Source organism: Bos taurus, chromosome 1 (assembly GCF_002263795.3).
Source record: "Bos taurus isolate L1 Dominette 01449 registration number 42190680 breed Hereford chromosome 1, ARS-UCD2.0, whole genome shotgun sequence".
Classification (NCBI taxonomy): Eukaryota; Metazoa; Chordata; class Mammalia; order Artiodactyla; family Bovidae; genus Bos; species Bos taurus.
The window spans coordinates 36,131,711-36,151,945 of record NC_037328.1 but is presented as its reverse complement, the minus strand read 5'-3'; the positions used below and the strand labels follow the sequence as shown (position 1 = coordinate 36,151,945).

The window sequence follows — 20,235 nt, the reverse complement described above, 5'->3', positions numbered from 1 at the left end:
GAAATATGAAGAACCTTGTTGATTTAGATCTGTGGTTTTCAAACATTAGTGTGTATCCAACCCACCTAGATGACTTAAGGACAGATTGGTCCCTCAGCTGATCAAAAATTTAGCATTTCTATTTTCTTGGGGACAGGGCACAATGTAATTTACGGAATCCTGTGAAAGTGCCAACTCCTAACCACTGCACTGCCAGAGAAGTCCCCCAAATTTAGCGTTTCTAATAAGTTCTCAGGTGATAATGCTGCTGTTCTGGGGACCACACTTTTAAGAATCACTGCTAGTAGAGAATGAAACATCAAGCAGCCATGTCTACCAGACTTCATCCTTGTCTCTGAAATCACTGATCCTCAGGCAAGTCTAACCCTCTTCCACTTGGATATTATCAGATCCACTTGTGCCCCACATTTGTAGGGAAAACTGCATGGCAGAATGGAAACTACATGACGTGGTTTTAGGAGGAAACATCAGATTTTTCATTCTCACCTCTGCATTTATTAGCTATGTGACTAGCCAGGTTACTTAACCTTCCTGAGCCTTCGTGTCTAAAAAGCACTGCTGCTAACCGTATTTGGGTTAACAATTAGAGGTAACATACATAAAGTAAGCTGGTACACAGTAATTTTTTCTCCATTTGCATTACCCATAAATAAGGCATAGATCTCTCTCCCATTTTCAGTTTTTATTCGAAGTAATACTGGATTGCCTCCATTTCCGGTATGGGTAGATATACAGCCCAAATTTCTGGCTTCATTATCGGTTGATTCTTGAAATCAGTATGAATTTTATGCTATGAAAGCAATCTAACTCATTTGCCTTGGAAATGTATTTAACATTCGATTGCTTCCCAGCATTCCTCAAATTCAGAAAAGAAAAAATAGGAAGTTGAGATAACCCCAGTAACTTTATATCTAAATACCTCAATGCATTTATTTAATCATCTAAGATCATATGACCATGAATCATAGATGGTGAATCCTAGATCTCAGCTCTGGAACGCTTTAATAACTTTCTCATAGTGTTTTTCAAAGCATAACATTTGTAATATTTGCAAATCACCATAATTAACAGAATATCTATTCTTTCATTTGCAGTGCTATCATCGCATCAAAGAGCTTCTCTTTCTACTTCAGCTCTCACTTAAGTTGAAAATTATAGCAAAAAGTATAGGAGGTTTACCTTTGTTAGTGAGCCAAAAGAGTAGAAGCCCTCATGACCAAGGACCTCCTTTTAGGTACAGATTACTGGCTTAAACATGTTCCCAATGAGGTGCTTCTGTAGGAACCAATTATCATAATGTACATCTTATTTCAAAATGACTTCACAGTCTTTAAGTTCCACCAGAGGCTCTTCATCTCTGAAGAATTACCAATGTAGATCAGTCCATCCACTGTCCTGGAGAGTTCTGACATTTGTCTTTCATGTACTAAGTTTGCAGAGGCTACTATTTCATACTGAAACTACTTACCTGAAATAACTTTAGTAAACAGTGTTCTATCAACTTGTAATTCCTGCATATGGACATTAGTTTAAACAATGTCTAAAAATATCTATTTTGTGTAAACTTTTAGAGTTTTGTTTTCCATGTATTTTAAAATCACTCAATAATCTGAATATAGTAATATTAACTGAAATACCTCATTCTCTTATGAAGCATAAATTTATTTAACATTTACCTTAAGCCTAATTCCTTTTGAAGTAATGTGCTACATAAAACTGAACACTTCATTACCAACAAGGACAATGTTTTATTGAACAAATCTATGTACAGTACAAAAAATTTCTTGAAATGAGACACTATTGTTGATTTATTGCAGTTCAATGGCTCAGTTTTAATTTGTACTCTTATAAAATGCAAAGTAAAATAATTTAATGTTCAACAAGGAAGCACAAATTTCCTTTCTTGCTGAATCTGTAATACCTTTCACATATTAACAATTCCAAAATGCATATGCAGCATTTAGTCATTCTGAAAAGGTGTTTTACAGTACCAAATAAATTAAAAAATAAACACTACCATTCTTTTTAGGTTTTTCCACCCATACTACAGTTTGAACCAAATATGAAAGGAGTACGGCTGTACTTTCAAGTGTGATTTGAAGAGAATCACAAGTTTGATGTTATAAGTTATCTTTTCATTATATAATTGGTGGTTTAAAAGAAAAAAAATATGGCTAAAGCCCAAAGTACCAGTGTCCTTGTCCACGAAGGGTCTCCTTTTCTATCTTCTCCATAATATCTGAGCAGCAAAATTTCAGATTTGCTATTCTTTTGACCTTACTGAAACATGGCAGAAAGCTAGTATTTAATATTTCAATGGAAATTTTTATTTGACAATGAAGGATTGAAACCTGGTCCATGTAAGATAAACACACCCTTAAAATAGAAGGAGTAGAGAAGAAAAAGAGAAGATTTTGAGGAAAAAGAAGAAAGCTTCCTTGTCTTCTGAATCCCACATTAAAAGTGTTAGAAGTTTATGCACCTCGTAAAAGCAAAATGATGTAAGTTTTATAAGGCATACATAAGAAAATGCACATATTCTTTCAATAGCAATTATTTGATAAGAGGTTAGAAATAGAACAGTGTGGTCCAATAGAATTTTATAAAACAATCCCTTGATGTATAAACCAATTTGATCTCAGTCTTTCAGAAAGTTTTCCCTTAGTAAAACAAAAGTAGAAATAAAACCTCAAATTAAAGACAAAAAAATAACAAGTGGAATATGTTTAAAATATTTTGGTATGAACTACAGAATGAGTGAAAACAATTTGCAGACATGGATTTATGTCAATAGTTACAACTTATAAAAAATAAAAAGTTAAAAATGTGATAAAATGTTAAGCTGTGATTTTAAACTTCTGGAAAAGATACAAAGCAGAAATATTTCAAAATAACTTCATTGCCCATATGAACTAGTCTCCAAACAGGCTTTTTTATTACATGACTGAACCGAAATAGAACTCAAGTATTATATTTTAGTATCAGGAAGCATGGAAAATGGTTTTTTTCTTTAGTTGACCTTAAAAGACATAAAAATCTGATCAAGTTGTTTATCTTATGTTATTTAAATGTAAAATCCATAGCCTAATATAGGCTACATAACAAAACAAAAACCTGATTTGACTGAAATGGACTGATGACTATCAATTGCATAGTAGTAAATGCCTATGATAAATAATAAAATTGGGACATTATTTTAGATATCTGGTTTACCATGACCTGGAAATCCTAATTTAATATGCTGCCCACGAAGAAAAGTCTCACTTCCTTAGTGGCTTCATTTAAGAAGCTTTAATATCCAAAAATTTATAATGTAGGGTCTCATGAGATTATATACTTTGAACAAGAATATACCAGCTGGAATAACTGGAATATTTGGTTGACATATTTGTACGTTAATAGCTCTGTTTTTAAGGAATCTACCTTTGCAGCTTTTGTTCATTTTACCCCTGCTATAGATTAATACCCTATTAGGTAAAAGGAAGTCTTTAAGCTTCTTCTTTTAAAGACTATATAAGTGGAACACATCGGAGAGGGTATTTTTAAAAACTTTTTAAACAATTTATTGGCTATTAAGTTAAAATCTTCCTTAGGAAAATTACTGGTCATCAAAGAAAATAAATGCATCAATATATCTTACTGTGTTCTTGCTGTGCAAGTTTTTGTGTAAATATTTCCTTTTATATATAAAAATCACTATTCAGGCCAAATTTATCAGAAATAAATAAGAAAGCATGAGTAATATGGCTTATTTTAGAATAAACTCTAATTGAATAAAACCAATGAATTCTTGACCTGATTCTTGGCTGCGTATTTTTTTTTTACAGCCAGTTATTTTCATAGGACTGTACTTAGATAACTCACATTAATGTCTAAAGGACCTTACTATGAATCATCAAGCAATGTCCTAACACTACTCTATATACAAATAGAAATATCCCAGTGTGCTTATACCATTATTCACATTGAAAAATTTGCAATTCAGTGTTTTCTTTCAACTAAGACATCTAAGACAGCCTTTAATGGTCTTATATTCCTCCCATCTCTCCCCAGAGTTACCGCTAGTATTGAGGCTGCTGCTTACAGCTCATTGGTATTATAAAAATGGAAAGTGGAAGGTTCTGTCAAGAGCTCATTAGCAAAGCACTATTGTTTTGCCTCCTGTTAATTTTCAATGCTGGCATGTCATTCATTGAACTCTGACCTAATCAATCCTCTGGAAACAAGTTACAATCTTTTATGGCTAGGATGGTGGTAAGTTTTATTCTGTCAGTTTCTAAATAATAATAAACCAAATAGAAATGGTTCTTTAAAGCATGTTTGATCCAAAAGAAGGACAAAATCTGATTACGCATGACAAGAATCCTATTTGTAGAATACTTTAAATTGTTTATTGTAAACCACTCCTTCTTTTATATATATATATATAATGGGTTAGTTCTTCCCTTTCTGTAAGGCCATAGCTGGTTATTCTTTTTGACTGGTTGCCTGAACATGTTTCTCACATAAGCGAAACTGAACATGCTGCTATTGATCATCATCAACTTCTTTAAAAAAAAAAATGTGGTTTCTCTGGATAACTGGTACTTTGGGAGTTTTGTAATAACCCTTTTGGAGTCTAAACCAGCACATCTCCTCTGTGGGTTCATTCTAGAAAATGTGCTTTGTCTTTATCTTTAGTAATCCAAGATCGCTCTAAAATTAAGGCCATCAGGGAAATAGCAAAATGATGATGCATTTTCTTGTAGTGCATTTTGCACACTACTGCTTGATCGACAGATCTTTCTGAAACATTTTTATCAGGCACCTGTAAAACAGAACACGTCTGTTAATTCATATTTTATAGATGTTCATCTAGTATTCTAAGTTAGATTTCCTGTTTGTTTATACCCTTACTCATTCAAAGAATATTAATATTAGTAGAAAAGTATGTTCTTCTTTAGCTCAGTTTTTCAATTATTTTGTTTTAAAAAAATTTTTGTTTTTGTAATAGAGGCTCAGCTTCACTTGTTTTATATTCTGGCATGCAGATGAAAAACATTTTCATCATAATTAGTTTGTCTTCAGATTTCTTATTACATAAAAACATAGAATGAAGAAAAGCCTCAGGTAGTTAAAATGTATGATCCAAAAAGTATGAAAAAACTGTGTTTAAGTTCTGGCTTCCACAAGTTCATAGGCCTATGCCTGTGCAAATTACTTGTGAATGTCAGTTGCTTGATATATAAAACAGGAACAGAACCTTATGGTGGTTATATGGATTACACGAAATAACGTATGGAGTAGTGCTTTATTATCTGTGTTATACAAATGTTAATTTTTTTAACCTTATGACGATTTATGGCATTTTCTACTTCTACAGATATACCTACTGAGAAGACAGCAGACTTACTTTCATCATCTGAATCAAATCCAAAGAGGGTCTGACATTTCTTTTGTGCAAGGTGAGCCTCAAGTGCTTCTGCATTACAGTAGGTGGTCAGGCATTTGCCACATCTTAATCTTTTCACTGATTTTTTACAAACGTTATCTTGATCAGAACAGGCATCTACCCTATCAGTCAGAAATTTTCTGCGTTTTGGCATACTAAGGTACCGTTCATCAAGGTAACTGGGAGGCAATGGTCTGACATATGGCTTTGTTAAAATTAAGCCATATGAAGTGTGTTCGCTCGTCGGATTTGGTTTGGAAGGTGCCTGAGATACTGGCAGGGTATTGTGTTCTTGTGGTACAACACTGGGTAAAATGGAACCGTTTTCTGTCCTGATTCTATTTGTATCAATTTTCAAAGCAGGATCTGATGAAACTAAAGGTGTCTGCTCTATTCCACTGTGTCCATTGACTAAATCATTAATACTACAATTATTTTCAGAATTTGGTTCTATGTCAGGCATCTTTTGGTCTGTCAAGCTTGTATCAGAAACAGTGTCATCAGAATGTTCATTTCCATTCTGAATTAAACTGTCTGTTTTCTTTTCCATACTTTCTATACATGTCTTTGGTTCTGTAATATCTTTCCTTGATTTGCTAGTAGAAACTGGCAGACTAGTAGTCTGTCTCTCATTACCAGATGAGTCTTTTTCCTGATGATTAGATTTTGAGTCTGTAAGAACATCCCAAAGAATTGCTTCACTTGGTTGTGCAGATGATTCTGGTGTTTTACTTAAATAATGCTGAGCTTCATGTTCATATAGCAGAGGAAGATCTTCAAAAAGCTCATGGCATTCTGGAAAACTACACTGAGCTTGAAATATCCTGTGACTTTTTGTGTGCTGAGCAAGTTGGAATGGCAGCTTAAATGATTCATTGCAATTAAAATGCAAACAAAAATACACATTTGGATAGCTGTGTCTATTAAGGTGATCTATAAAATGTTGAGAATCTTCAAATTGCCTTTGACAAAATTTGCATTTTCCTTTGCTCCACTTCATTACTGTTTGCCGCACATTTAAATCAGTTGGATGTACAGTCCTTGCATGCTTATTCAGAAATCCAATTCTTTTAAATATCCTGACACAGCCAAGAGCAGGGCACTTAAAATTTCCTTCTTGATCTGTTGCATATATGTCTTTTGGATGGCACACAGCTCCATTGATTTTATGAAGTACTGAACTTTCTTGATTCAGGTCATAGTCATCTTCTTCATAATCACCTTCCTCATCTTCTTCCTCCTCATAGTCATCCACACAGATAGGTAATGGCTCTGAGACATTATTTAAAGAAGTATCAGGGCTGCCATTTTCAGTAATGTTTTCAATAACATCTTCTGATACATTTACAGGAATTTCAGTGAATTCACCCACATGTGCAGGGATGACGTCTTTGTTTCTGTCACTGGAACCAGTAATAGTCTCTACTTCCAAATCTTTATTATCAGAATTCCCATTTTCAAATGAAATGAAAGTATCAGAACAATTCATTTCTTCTAAAGCAGGATTTTCTTGATCCTCTTGCTGAGCTGCAGCAATTTGCTGTCTCTGTATTTTCTTAACGTGATTCTTTAAATGCTTCTGCATAAGTCCTCTGTTTCTAAATTTCCTGCCACATATCACACATGAAAAACTGCCCTTTTTCTGATGAGCCTGGGCATGCCTTACAATGTGACCACCTAGAAATTCCTTGTTACATAACATACACCGATGCCTTGGGACATTGTGATCTACTCTGGAAGCATTAAGAGCTGTAAGGTTTTTCTTTGCGTTAATAGGGCCTTTTGGTTGCACTCCAGATATATCATCAGGATCAAGCTCTCCAGGGCTCTGATCTGTAAGAGAGTCAAGCCCTTCCTCTAAACTGTGCTGATCCAATGCCTTTTTTACATTACCTGCAGAATTTTCCAGTGCACTTTCATTTAGAAATCTAACTGCTGACTTATCACTCAGTAATGCTACACAGTTTTTCTTAATCATTATGAAGTTCCAGAATTCAGGATCAAAAAACAATCCCTTTTTCAAAATTGGAAGTAATTCAAAACGAACACGATTTTGAACACTACTTGTGCCTTCATTGTATTCTTCATCTGGACGTTTGTAAAGCTCTTCAACAGTATGATAAGCTTCCAAGGAGCGTTCAAGAAAAAATATCGAGAGTGCACAAATCCTGAGAATCTCCAAATCATTTGGTAAAAAATGTGCAATTGTTTTATAAATTAGACATTTAGTTTTGGGATCATCATGAAGATCTAGTTGTAGAGCACAACCACATATTTCAACACAAATTTGTAAGCCTTCTTCTTCAACCTGTAAAAGAAAAATTACCACTGAATACCTTCTAAAAAATCAACACTTACTAGTTTATCTTTTTAAAATACAACTCTGAAACAAAAGCTGAATAAACAAACATAGCATTCTAAACATGCAATTTTCTTCAATGGGTAGCCTTGTTTACTCTTTTTTAATATATAAATAAATTTTTATTTATTTTACTTGAGAATAATCTGGAAAAGATAGCATTTTAGCTTCAATTTATTTAATTTTCAAGTTTATGAGCCTTACTAACCATAATACAAAATATTATAACCTTATGGTGATTAAAATATAAATGCGTCATAAACTTATGGTGATTAAAGTTTATTACAAATCTAGATTTTTTTAAAAAAGGATGGGTTATGGAAACTCATTCATAAAGCTGCACTAAATAATATTATTTTACTTATTAAGTAATATTATTTATCAAAATAAGCAGAGAAATGTAATCCATATAAAGAAGGCAATTACAAACTTTCCAAATCAGTAAGGTATCAGAATAATGAACGTACTGAAAGTTATCTGAAAAGTACTCAAGCTTTGAAACTTTTACTGATGACTCAAATATAACTGCATCAAGCTTTTAGTTGGGAATTTGTTGATTATCCACCTGAATTCAAGTTATAAATAATGCCTCTAGTGATTTGGAATGATCTGCTCATTTGAATAGAAAGAGATAAAATAGTCTGTTTTTAACAGTTGTGTGTGTGTATCATATCGGCTGCATATGGTAAATTACAGATGACGGGGGGAACACAACTTGGCCATCCTCATGTCCTCTGAGTTCCTTACATGCTGTGTAACCCTTACTTACAGTTCTACAAGCAGACCTTAACTTTGCATATCACTTTACCTAGATGGTAAATTCCTACCTATCTCCTACTCAATCTTTGAGAATCCTAAATAGCAGGGACAGTATCTCATGTGGTTACTATCTTCTGTGGTTAGCACAGGAGTTGGCATATAAAGACCTTTGAATAAGTGTTTGCAGAATGAATGAGATCAGATATATTATACCAATTTTAGTCTTCTGTAAATCTACCATTTACAACTTGGAATCCTTTTCTGAATTTAAATTTCTTATTTCTTATTGTTACTTATAATTTCTAATGGTCAGTTACAAAACCTGCATAAAATTTTCCAGATACAGTAAATGCAAATCCACTACTTCAAGACAATTCATTCTTTTTCTCCAAAGTTCTATCTACATCCTCTACCTTTCTTCATGAATTATAATGTACTTAGTTGCTGAGGTTTAAAAAAATTTCAGGATCATCACAAAAGTGAACATGCTAAGGCTACTTTCTAACCTGAAAGCCTTTAACAATTCCACTACATTTAGGAATTGTTTCAAGTTTTAGTGTAATATTCAGTCCCTTCTGAATCTCTAGCAACCTGAACCCCACAGTAACTAAACTCTTTGATTAGTTTCCCCATCCACACTCTCCTGTTAATGCCACTGGACAGTTATGAGAACCAAATAATAAAATGAGGAAAAGAGGCTCTGTAAACTATGAAGTCCTCTACAAATATTAGTATTATCCTATTCTACCATTTAACACCCAGCTGAAAGCAGCCTCCTTTGTGAAGCTTTTTCAGATACGCTATCTGTAACATCTCCTTCTGAACTCATACAGCATTCATTACCTGTGCCTCCTTTCACAGCACTGAGGCATATGAATGATCTATTCCATCAGATAAAAATGTTTTTAGTAGAGTGTATAAGAAATTAAGCACATTTTAAATACTTACTTCATCTTTGAATTTTTCTTATCATGTATTCTTAGGTTGACCATGCATGTGACATTGAGAAAGTTCTAAGATAATTGACTGAACTTCACCTATATTTTAAACTTTCTGTAAGAGTCTCTCAGTTTTCGGTGAAAAGTGAAAGTTTTAGTCACTCAGTCATGTCTGAGTCTTTGCAACCCCATGGACTGTAGCCCTCCAGGCTCCTTTGTCCATTGGATTTTCTAGGCAAGAATACTGGAGTGGGTTGCCATTCCCTTCTCCAGGGAACTTCCTGATCCAGGGATTGAATCCAGGTCTTCTGCACTGCAGGCAGATTCTTTACCATCTGAGATGGGAATCATTTGTTTAAAAAATATAGACAGAAATCTTTATTTTTAGAAAAGTTTTATAGGTGATTCTGATGCACTTCAAATATTAAGTGCAAAATTTGCACTCTATAGCATAGATTTTTTTTTTTCCCCATTTTTTGGTGGCATGAGAGGTTAACTTTGATGATGCATTTAAATGACAAATCACTATTTAATAATGAAGCTATTAGTGTAGTTAGCTAAAAAGAACCTAAAAAGTCCTCTGATGCAATGCTTTATATCATCGGAATATGATACAAAACTTTGTTATCAGGGGAATATGATCATTACATGGTCATACATCTAATGAGTAATGCAGTAATAAATATGATAAATGCATAAATGTATAAAAAATTAAAATATATTATTTAATGGATGCTTCCTTATGTATTTAAAAGTAACCCACATAAAGATTCAGTTAAATGGAGCTATCGAAAATGTAAGGTAGCTTTATCTTTCCTATCTTTGTATTCAAAGTTCTGTTAATATTTGAGGAGAAAAAGTACAAAGATCTAAGGATCTACTTTCATGTGTATATAAGAATCTTATGTAGAACTGTACACACTTGCCAGTAGCCCATGAAAAACTTGCTTCACAAACAGGTCATGGATTTTTACTCTTATTTTAAATAAACATTTAAAAAATTTGTCCTTAGGTTTCAAAAATGCCTCAGAATTAATTGTTCCTTTTCATTCTAAACATCAAACTTAAAACTATGAACTGTATTTCTCTATGACAGTGAATTAGGTATTACCTATAGTTACACAAAGATCATCTGCAAATTAGTTAAGATTATATAAACAGGATTTAGAATAATGTTAAAAGTGACAGGCTTATTTAATTTTAAGAAAAGAGAGAACAGCTTCTTACAGAAGCAAGTTGTTCCCACATAAAACTTCACGTAACACTAAATTGGCTTTTTATCTCTTTTTTTTTCCAGTTATTTTCATTTACGTATAAGCTTTGTGTCTTGGGAGTTTGAGGTTAGGGGGAGGGGAGTATATAATATATGGAGAACGTGGCCTTAAAATCTTTCTTTACTTCAATTACATGATCAAATAAATTTTATGAGATGCAAGTTTCCGTGAACTGTCATTTAACTTAAAATGAAGGGATAAATATATACTATTTACCTCATCTTTAATGATTTTCATGAAAGGAAATATGACTCTCACATTAGTTGCTGTTCTTAAAAGCTGGTAGCACTGATCTACAAAAACTTGTTTTGAAGGATTAGACTTTAGCTGAAGTTTACTCCATATGAAAATCAACTCCCTGTAAATGAGAAAAAAGAGAAATATCAAAAATACAGTTTATTCAAATACAAACATTACCTGTCTTTCCTTTATTCTGTAGTGCCCTGGCTGGGATGTATACAAAGTGGGTGTAAGTGGATATTACGTTAACTCCAAGCTACTTCCAAAGCTACCTGTTTGGGACTAACAGAAGCTGGGGGAAAAGGAGAGATCAGAAATTACGACTTGCAATGGTACAGAATGTATCCCAATCATATGCCAACAAACCTAAAGCATCTCTAGTACTTGATCAAAACACATTCTAATTTCAATATACCAATATTAATGAGATTACTTAAAAAAATAACTTTGACCTTTAAATTAATATCCACTTGCAAATTTAGAAATCAATGTTGTACTTTCTGCAAAGAAGAAATGGTTCATACTTTTAAGATACCAAAAGTACTACATATTAAAAGTATTAAGTATATTATAGCACTGATTCTGACATTTTATGTTTTATACCATCTACTCTTCCATTACAGTGTAGTACATTTAAAGGAACAAGCTATGGACCATTTAAAATATTTCACAGGTAGATTCTTTTCTAAAATATGGAGGGCAGAGGAATCTGGTGTGCTGCAGTCACAAAGAGTTGTACACGACTAAGTGACTGAACAACAACAACAGGAGTGAGGAATGGGTTCTGAGACAAAGGAAATTGTAAGGTATAGTTGAAATGTTTGGATATTAAATTTCAGCAAATTAGAATTCCTTGAAAAGTGTCATAAAAGTTACATAAAGCATCTTAGTCTAAAAAGTATTAAAATAATTGATGAAAATATATTTCTTTTAAAAGCAATATACTGATTATATACTTTGAGCCCAGCACTTAAAGCTATTAAATCTAAGGACAGTTTGACTACTATCATGAAGGTGCACATACTCTATTTAGAGAGACAATACAGAGAATACAAAACAAAAAATGATGGCAAGCAACACAGAAAGTAAAACCAAAATTTCACTTCCATTTCACACTAGCTGTGTGGGTGTTCCTAAGTTTCAGTTTACCGTCCACTTTTTTTTTTTTTTTTTTTTGCACACAGAATTCCTTTGAGAAGCTCATGAGGTTTCATAACATGCTCCCAAATCTCTAGCTCTGACTTCTCCAGTTTGCATAACTGGTTATTTCAATTTAGATTGGTTTCTATCACTTTAATCCATTTCAGTTCAGTTCGTTGCTCAGTTGTGTCCAACTCTTCGCGACTCCATGGACTGCAGCACGCTAGGCCTCCCTGTCCCTCACCTCCCGGCATTTGCCCAAGTTCATGTCCATTGAACTGATGATGCCATCTAACCATCGCATCCTCTGTCACCCAAAGACACTAAATATTCCTCTAACCTGTTTGGTTTTAACCTGTTTGTTTTTCATAGTCTCTGATTTTTATTATACTTTTGCCCACAATTTTATCATTCTCAATGTTACCACCTTAGACCCTTTAATTTTCCATATGTACTTCTATAGGGGTTGCTAAACTAATCTGCTACCAGTCTCCTAGATTATTTCATTTAGTACTTGTTCAGTGTGCTTTCTGGTATTAAAAGCAACAGAAACATGGGTTTAGGAGTCAGAAGGATCAGGATATGAATCCTGGGCATTCTTCTAGGTTGGTTTCCTCAGTGTCAGTTAATGTGCTTTATTTATTCTCTTTTTCATTTGTTGATTGCTCTACTTGGAAAATAATTATTTCTAAGATGAGCTTATCTGTCAAAGTCCTTATCAAGTAACTCTTCATGAAAACTTTCATGAATACCCCAAACTAAAGTGATAATTATTTCAGAACAGATCTTATCTGTCTTACTGATTTCATGCCTTTCATAAACTTCCTTGTTTTAGAAGGCCTGTTTCCTCACATATTAATGCATTGTAAATCTTCTCAATGACACACTGTATGGTGGAGCTAATGGAAAAGAACAGGGATTGAGAATAAATGAGACCTACTCACCAGGCCTGCGTCTCAATCAGGTATTATATACCAATTGGGATGGTACGGCCCAGTCCACAGTGAACCATCATTTTCTAAGAATAGCCCTAATACACAGGGGTGGAAGCTCAGTGGCCATGCCTTCTATATGACCCTCCTCACTATTCCTGAAATATTAATCTAAGGATGGGAAACTGACCTCAGTTCAGTTAGAAACCCTGGAATGGTCTCAACTCTAAACTATGAAGCCTGGGGAGTGTTGCCATTCTTCTGGTCTACAAAAAGAAAGACTGAAGCCAACTGGCAGATCAGAGATACTTTTAAAAAACCCCAGCAATCTCAACATCCTTGTTAGCAGTTATTTTTGAGGACCACCCATATCTCAGCCCTTGATGTGGCTTGTGTAATATCCCAGTATTCATTCAATAAATGCTACCTTTTCCCTGAACCAGTTATTCCAACCCCATTTTGTTATTATTAATAGCTGTGTGGCTTTTACTTCTTTTATCCAGAATTTTCTTACACATAAAAAGCATTAAGACAGATAAGTGAAAACATCTAGGTAAAATGTCTAGTATATACTGATGTTTATTAAATTGCTCACTGATAGTCTTCTTTATGAAGACCAGAGGGAAACTTTAATGAACCTTCTGTTTTCTTTTCCCAAAAAGGGTCCTTACAAAAAACATAGCACTGGGACTTTCCAGTGGTGTAACAATCCGCCTTCCAGTGCAGGAGATGCAGGTTTGATCCCTGGTTGGGAACTAAGATCCCACATGCCTTGGGGCAACTAAACCCCCTCACCGCAACTAGAGAGCCTGCATGCTGCAGGTTAGAGAGCCCGCACCCTTAAAAGCCCGCGCACCACAGGTAGAAAAGCCTGCAGGCCACACTGAAGAGTGCACGCCTCAATGAAGACCCAAGTGCAGCAAATAACAAACAAAAAGCCTCACAGCACTGACTTGGTGTACAAACACATTTCCCAGGTAGCTCACTGCTAATATAACCATCAAGTTATCTAATTGCAGAGAGACTATAAAATGATTTATAGCCACCCTTACCACATAGATTTTTTTCATACTATACCCATTTTATAATAAGTAATATTTAATAGTAGAGGCTGCTCAGGTTTGAATCTTGGCTTCATTTATCCCATAAGATTGCTGGAGTAAATGAGATAAAAAATATATAAAGCACAGATTAATGAACGCACTCAGCCAATACAAGCAGCTGTTATTATTATTTTATTATTGATGGTGAGAGAACTAGATTAGTAGCTTGTTTCATTGGCTTGAGTCAAGAATAAACCTGGACTGTACATCAAGTTTTGTCCTCAGAAAGGGGAGATGAAGAACAAGCTGAAGACCAAAATGAAACAGACAACACAGACCTTGTAAGCTGGAAGAATCCTGCTATTTAAATTACAGTGAAAATCAACTTTTACAAGAAAGAAGACCCTAGCACTCAGAAATATAAAGGAGAGAGGTAAAAGAAATAAGAGGGCAGGCAATCAGAACTCAGCCTACTCAGAAGAAAGGACAAAGAAGCAGGCTAAGGAATCCTTTTTTGTTAGGCAGCTGGGAGGCACACACCCACCTTCTATTTTTAGAAGGTGACTGTGGCCAGGAGCAGGAAAGATAGGCTCTGTTCTATTTTTGAAGTTCCTCTCTAAAGAGTAGAAATTGGTTAGCCAAGAGAAGAAGAAAATAAAATGTTTTCCTGGTCATTTTTTGGTTTGTTTATAGGTGATTCCAGTTTACTTATAAGTATGTCAAAATGAAAGACTAAAGATGGTCTTAAATAGTTTAAATAAAGCCAAGGGTAGAGAACATTCCTATCACCATAGAAAAGATATATTAAACAGTAATGACTATACACTGTTTCAAAATAATTACTATCAAGAAATGATAATACTTTGAAAACTACTTAGAAGTGTATGTTTTAACCACTATCTCCTGATCCTCTTCTCTATTTGCAACTCCAATTTACATAGTACACTTTTGAATAAAAATTTGTATAATCTAATTTACAGTCCCACAGAAGATAAGTCCACTAGTTTCTAGACCTAACTCTATTAACTAGCTTTTGACTCCATCTCTGAATCTAAAGATTTTAGTCTATAACATCTATATTAAATAAGTTTATCTTTACACCTCCTTCAAGCTATTCTTTTAAGTATCTAAGAACTTAAAATTTGAAAGCATTCATTAAAAAATATTTATAGCCCATACCATTTCATATTATTTTGTTAGGTAAATGAGACCTAGTTTTCTCTCAAGAATTGGTGACATGTAAAAGTGGTAGTATTGTGTCTGTGTGTACTAAGGTAGAGGAGGCAAAAGATATTAGGATTTTTTTCTAATTATTTTTGATTTTATCTAATAGTAAAATACTCTCAAATTAAATAGTCTTAAATTAAAATACTCTCAAACCACATTCTGAATTACATGATTACTTGGATCATGTAATTGGATGCTTCATATGTTCTAACAACTTTTTAATGGCTTTTTAAATGCTCAGAAAAACTAAGAGTCACATAATATCATTTATATTAGCACCCCCTCACCCCCTAAATGAACTACTTAGCTATGAATCTAGCAAAATATGTATGAGATCTACATGAGGAAAACAAAAAACTCTGATGAGTGAAATCAAAGGAGTAAATAAATGAAAAGATAGTCCATGTTCATGGACAAGAAGACTCAATATTATCAAGTTATTAGTTCTTCTCAGCTTAATCTACAGATTCAACCCCAATCTAAATCCTGGTAGTTATTTTATGGATATGGACAAACAGATTCTAAAGTTGCTATGGAGAAATAAGAGACCCAGAATAGTGAATATAATACTGAAGAAGAACAAAGTTGAAGGACTGATACTACCTAACTTCAGGACTTAATATAAACTAACATAATGAAGACAGTGTTGTACTGGTTTAACAACAGACATATAGATCAATGGGAGAGAACAGAGAGCCTAGAAATATATATACATGCTGCTAAGTCACTTCAGTTGTTCCGACTCTGTGGGACCCCATAGACGGCAGCCCACCAGGCTCCTCCGTCCCTGGGATTCTCCAGGCAAGAACACTGGAGTGGGTTGCCATTTCCTTCTCCAGTGCACGAAAGTGAACAGTAAATACAGTCAATTGTTCTTTGACAAAGAAGCCAAGGCAATTTGGAGCAAATGGAGCAAATATCTTTTCAATAAATGGTGCTCAAACAACTAGACATTCACATTTAAAAAAAGATGAATCTAGACACAGATCTTGTGTGTTAAGTGGCTTCAGTCATATCTGACTCTCTGCAACCCTATGGACTGTAGCCTGCTAGGCTCCTCTGTGGGATTCTCCAGGCACAGACCTTACACCCTTCACAAAAATTAACTAAAAAGGAGGGATCATGGTCTAAACAGAAAACACAGAAGACCTTATGTATGGTGATGCCTTTTTAGATATAACACCAAAGACATGATCCATGAAAGAAATAACTGACAAGCTGGACTTCATTAAGATTGAAAACTTCTCTGTGAAAGACAGTATCAAGTCAAAGACTGGAAAAAAATATCTGTAAAAGACTCATCCAATAGATGACTGTTATCAATATACAAATAACTCTTAAAACTGGACAATAAGAAATCAAATAACCCAATTAAAAAATAGACTAAAGATCTTAACAGATACCTCACCAAAGAAGGTATACAGATGGCAAATAAGCATGTGAAAGCGTGCTCCACATCATATGTCATCAGGGAAATGCAAACTACAACTAAATTAAAACAACAATGAGATACTACTACATACCTATTAGAATGGCTAAATCTGGGACACTGAAAATAACAAATGTTGGTGAGGATGTAGAGCAACAGGAACTCTCATCCATTGTTAGTGGAAATGAAAAATGGTACAGACACTTTGGAAACCAGTTGGTCAGTTCCTTACAAAACTAAAAATACTCGTACCATAAGTTCCAGCAATCATGCTCCCTGGTATTTACCTAAAGGAGTTGAAAACTTATGTCCACACAAAAACCTGCACACAGATGTTTATAGCAGCTTATTCATGACTGCCAAATCTTGGAGGCAACCAAGATGTTCTTCACTAGACAACAGATAAATAAACTGTGGTACATCCAGAAAATGGAATATTATTCAGCACTAAAAAGAAATGAGCTATCAAGCTCATTTGAAAGCTATCAAGCTCAAATGAAAAGACGAGGAGGAAACTAAAATGCCTATTACTAAGTGAAAGAAGCCAATCTGAAAATGCTGTATACTATATGATTCCAACTATATGATACTCTGGAAAAGGCAAAACTATAGAGATAAGAGGCAGAGGTGGGAGGGAAGAGATAAATAGGTTGAGCAAAGAGGATTTTTAGGGCAGCAAAAATACTCTGTGTGATATTATACTGATATATGTCATTATATGTTTGTCCAGATCCATAAAACAATTAACAGCAAGAGTGAACCCTAAACATAAACTGGACTTTGGGTGATTAATATATGTCAATGTAACTTTGTCTCTGGTTAAAAAAAAAAAAAAAAAAAGTACCATTGTGGTGAGTGTTTTGATAATGGGGAAGGATATGCATTTGTGGGGACAAGGAGTATGTGGAAAATGTCTGTACTTCCCTCTCAATTTTGTTGTAAACATAAAACTTCTCTGAAAAATAATCTCTTAAAAAATTTAAAACTAACACTCTAAATGTAATGTAAAACATAATTATTTCATTATAACACATTTCTTAAATATTAACACTGTTTATTACTGGCACATGATCATTTTCTTTTTTAACCCTTAGGTCTTACAACCCATTGTTTCTTGCACAATAAATGTGTGTGTGTGTGTGGGGGGGGGATGGCTTAACATTTTCACGTAACTTTTAAAAAAATAAGGTATAAATTCTGCTAACGAATTCTCCTTCTGCATCCCATCTCACCATTTCTTTGTCTGTATTATGAACACTTACCAGATACAGTACATATCCCCATTCTGGAGCTGTGAAATAAGAAAGGATTCACAGAGTTGCAAGGCTAACATAGTCTTTCCTTCTTTTTCAGTGTTACAGATGATATCAATTCCACTCTTACAATCAGTTTTCAGTAAATGCTATAAGATGGAAAGAAAACTCAGTTCATATCATTAAAAATATCTAGAAAGATAGTTGTAATAAATGTTTAAGCATTAAGAAGAATTTAGATTTCTAATTTTCTTCTACAAAGACAATGAATTATACAGAACTATTTTTATGGTTTTCCATAGTTTCACTATATATAGCACCTACAGTTTATAATGATTACTTTTAACCTCAATGTCCATAGCTTGTAGGTACGTAGGGTCCATATTAGGAAAAGATTAATTCTTTCATCTTAAAAAAACACCAAAGTAACAAACACTGGAATTTAATTTCTTAGCATTTTAAGATGCAAAATCCTGATGCTTCTCAGTTTTTATTTAACCTGTCACACCAGAAACTCGCTCAACATGAATAATGCTTATCAATGAAAATTCTAATTTCATCATTTGTTAATATGAGCTAATTCAATATGAGCTTAAAAATGGTATCAAAGGGAATAAATCTAGATAATGTAATCTTACAGCCTTTGATAGTACTGTAAAAGGAATTTACCAAAAATGGGCTACATATTTTTTGGTAAGTTTAATAGGCAAACAATCTCAAACAATACCTCTCGGAATAGGTGATCTTCTACAGGTGACATAAACAGACAGGTGAAGAGTGCTTGATGGAAGTACAAGTCTTTACTGATTTCTGGGTGATTTATACAACATTTAATAAGAGCCATTGCTTCAGGTATGCGTTCACAAGCAATTAGGTATCTGGCACGTAGTTCAAAGAATAGTGGATTTTCAGAACTTAAATATTTGTTCACTATATTAAAAAGAAAACAGACTCTTATTACTCTCAAGAAAAGACTGTCTCAAACATTTTTATTTGACACTTCAGCACTAACATGTAGTATCTAATTAAATTAACTATTTAATTAAATAGCATTTTCCTTATTAGGAGTTTGTGAAAAGAATATATCAGTTAAATGATTGGGAAAATGGCAATAAAAGACAACAAAACTATGCCCAAGAAATATTTGCTGATTCTTTCTCAATCTAAATAAAGAAGCAAAATTAGAAAAACAAACAAACATGAAATACTCTTTTTTTGTGTTCTCTAATGTTAAAATATGTTTCAAATGGCACAGGATCTGGAATTTCTTTCTAGTCTAAGATTATGTACTTTGTCTTCTTACCATTATTTTCATTACTGTAAGATTAGAAGGCTAAATCCTAATCTGCCATTAAAACCATATTAATTATAGCAAAATATAATTTGAATTAGTGAAAAGTTTGGTCATAAAAGAAATACATTTTATTACTTTATAACAAAAAAGTAAGCTAAATGTAATGTCAAATAGGACTGCTTATTAATATATGTCCATTAATATATGCCCAAGGATAATTACTAAACTTAATACTTGCTTTTACACAGTTTTAAAATATATAAACACCTTTAGCTACATAAGTTTATTCAGACCTAACAACAACCTCATGACAGATATAATACTTGTTTTACAGATCACAAAACTGAGTCTCAGAGAGGTCAAATGACTTGCCCAAGGACAAAGAATTAATTAAATAAGTGGCAGAGCAGGAAATGGAACCCATATTTCATAATTTCAAATGCAAAAATGTTTTAGTTAATTATATATATTTAATCAATAGCTTCTGAAATGCCTATGAGTAATGTTTTATTTGGGCTTCAACATTTGCCTTGCAACTCTGTTTATAATATATGAACAGCATACAAATATGATTTGTATAGTTAATGCAAAAATAAACTTCAGACTGATCTTTACCCTAATGATCACAAGAGTCAAGGCATCCACATTAATGAGCTTCTAGAGCAGCTTTTCCCAAAATGAAGTATGCTAGGGTAAGTATAAAAGGAGTATGTATCAAAGAACTATACATAGTATGTGCTGTGCTGTGCTGTGTTTAGTTGCTTAGTCATGTCCGACTCTTTGCAGCCCCATGGATTATAACCCACCAGGCTCCTCTGTCCATGGGAATTCTCCAGGCAAGAATTCTGGAGTGGGTTGCCATGCCCTCCTCCAGGGGATCTTCCCAACCCAGGGACTGAACCAGGTCTGAGGCATT

At 33.8% G+C, this 20,235-nt stretch overlaps 1 protein-coding gene and 1 long non-coding RNA gene across 5 annotated transcripts in view; one reads left to right on the top strand and one right to left on the bottom strand.

Moving 5' to 3' along the window:
• Window positions 1-20,235, top strand: part of LOC104970809 (uncharacterized) — a 91,418-nt gene that overhangs the window by 4,457 nt on the left and 66,726 nt on the right. For both annotated transcript variants that reach the window (XR_009494800.1, XR_804123.3), the window contains exon 2: window positions 5,363-5,444. This is a non-coding gene — a long non-coding RNA (uncharacterized lncRNA). The remainder of the gene's footprint in view (window positions 1-5,362; window positions 5,445-20,235) is intronic.
• ZNF654 (zinc finger protein 654) overlaps window positions 1,729-20,235 on the bottom strand; it is an 86,253-nt gene continuing 67,746 nt past the window's right edge. For 2 of the 3 annotated variants that reach the window (XM_003585627.6, XM_059887642.1), the window contains 4 exons: window positions 18,753-18,955; window positions 18,035-18,174; window positions 10,978-11,119; window positions 1,729-7,739 (listed from right to left, as the gene is read on the bottom strand). In XM_003585627.6, coding sequence (XP_003585675.3) covers window positions 5,262-7,739; window positions 10,978-11,119; window positions 18,035-18,174; window positions 18,753-18,955 — 2,963 coding nt within the window. In that variant the 3' untranslated portion in view covers window positions 1,729-5,261. The remainder of the gene's footprint in view (window positions 7,740-10,977; window positions 11,120-18,034; window positions 18,175-18,752; window positions 18,956-20,235) is intronic. The other variant, XM_005201187.5, reaches the window with a different exon arrangement.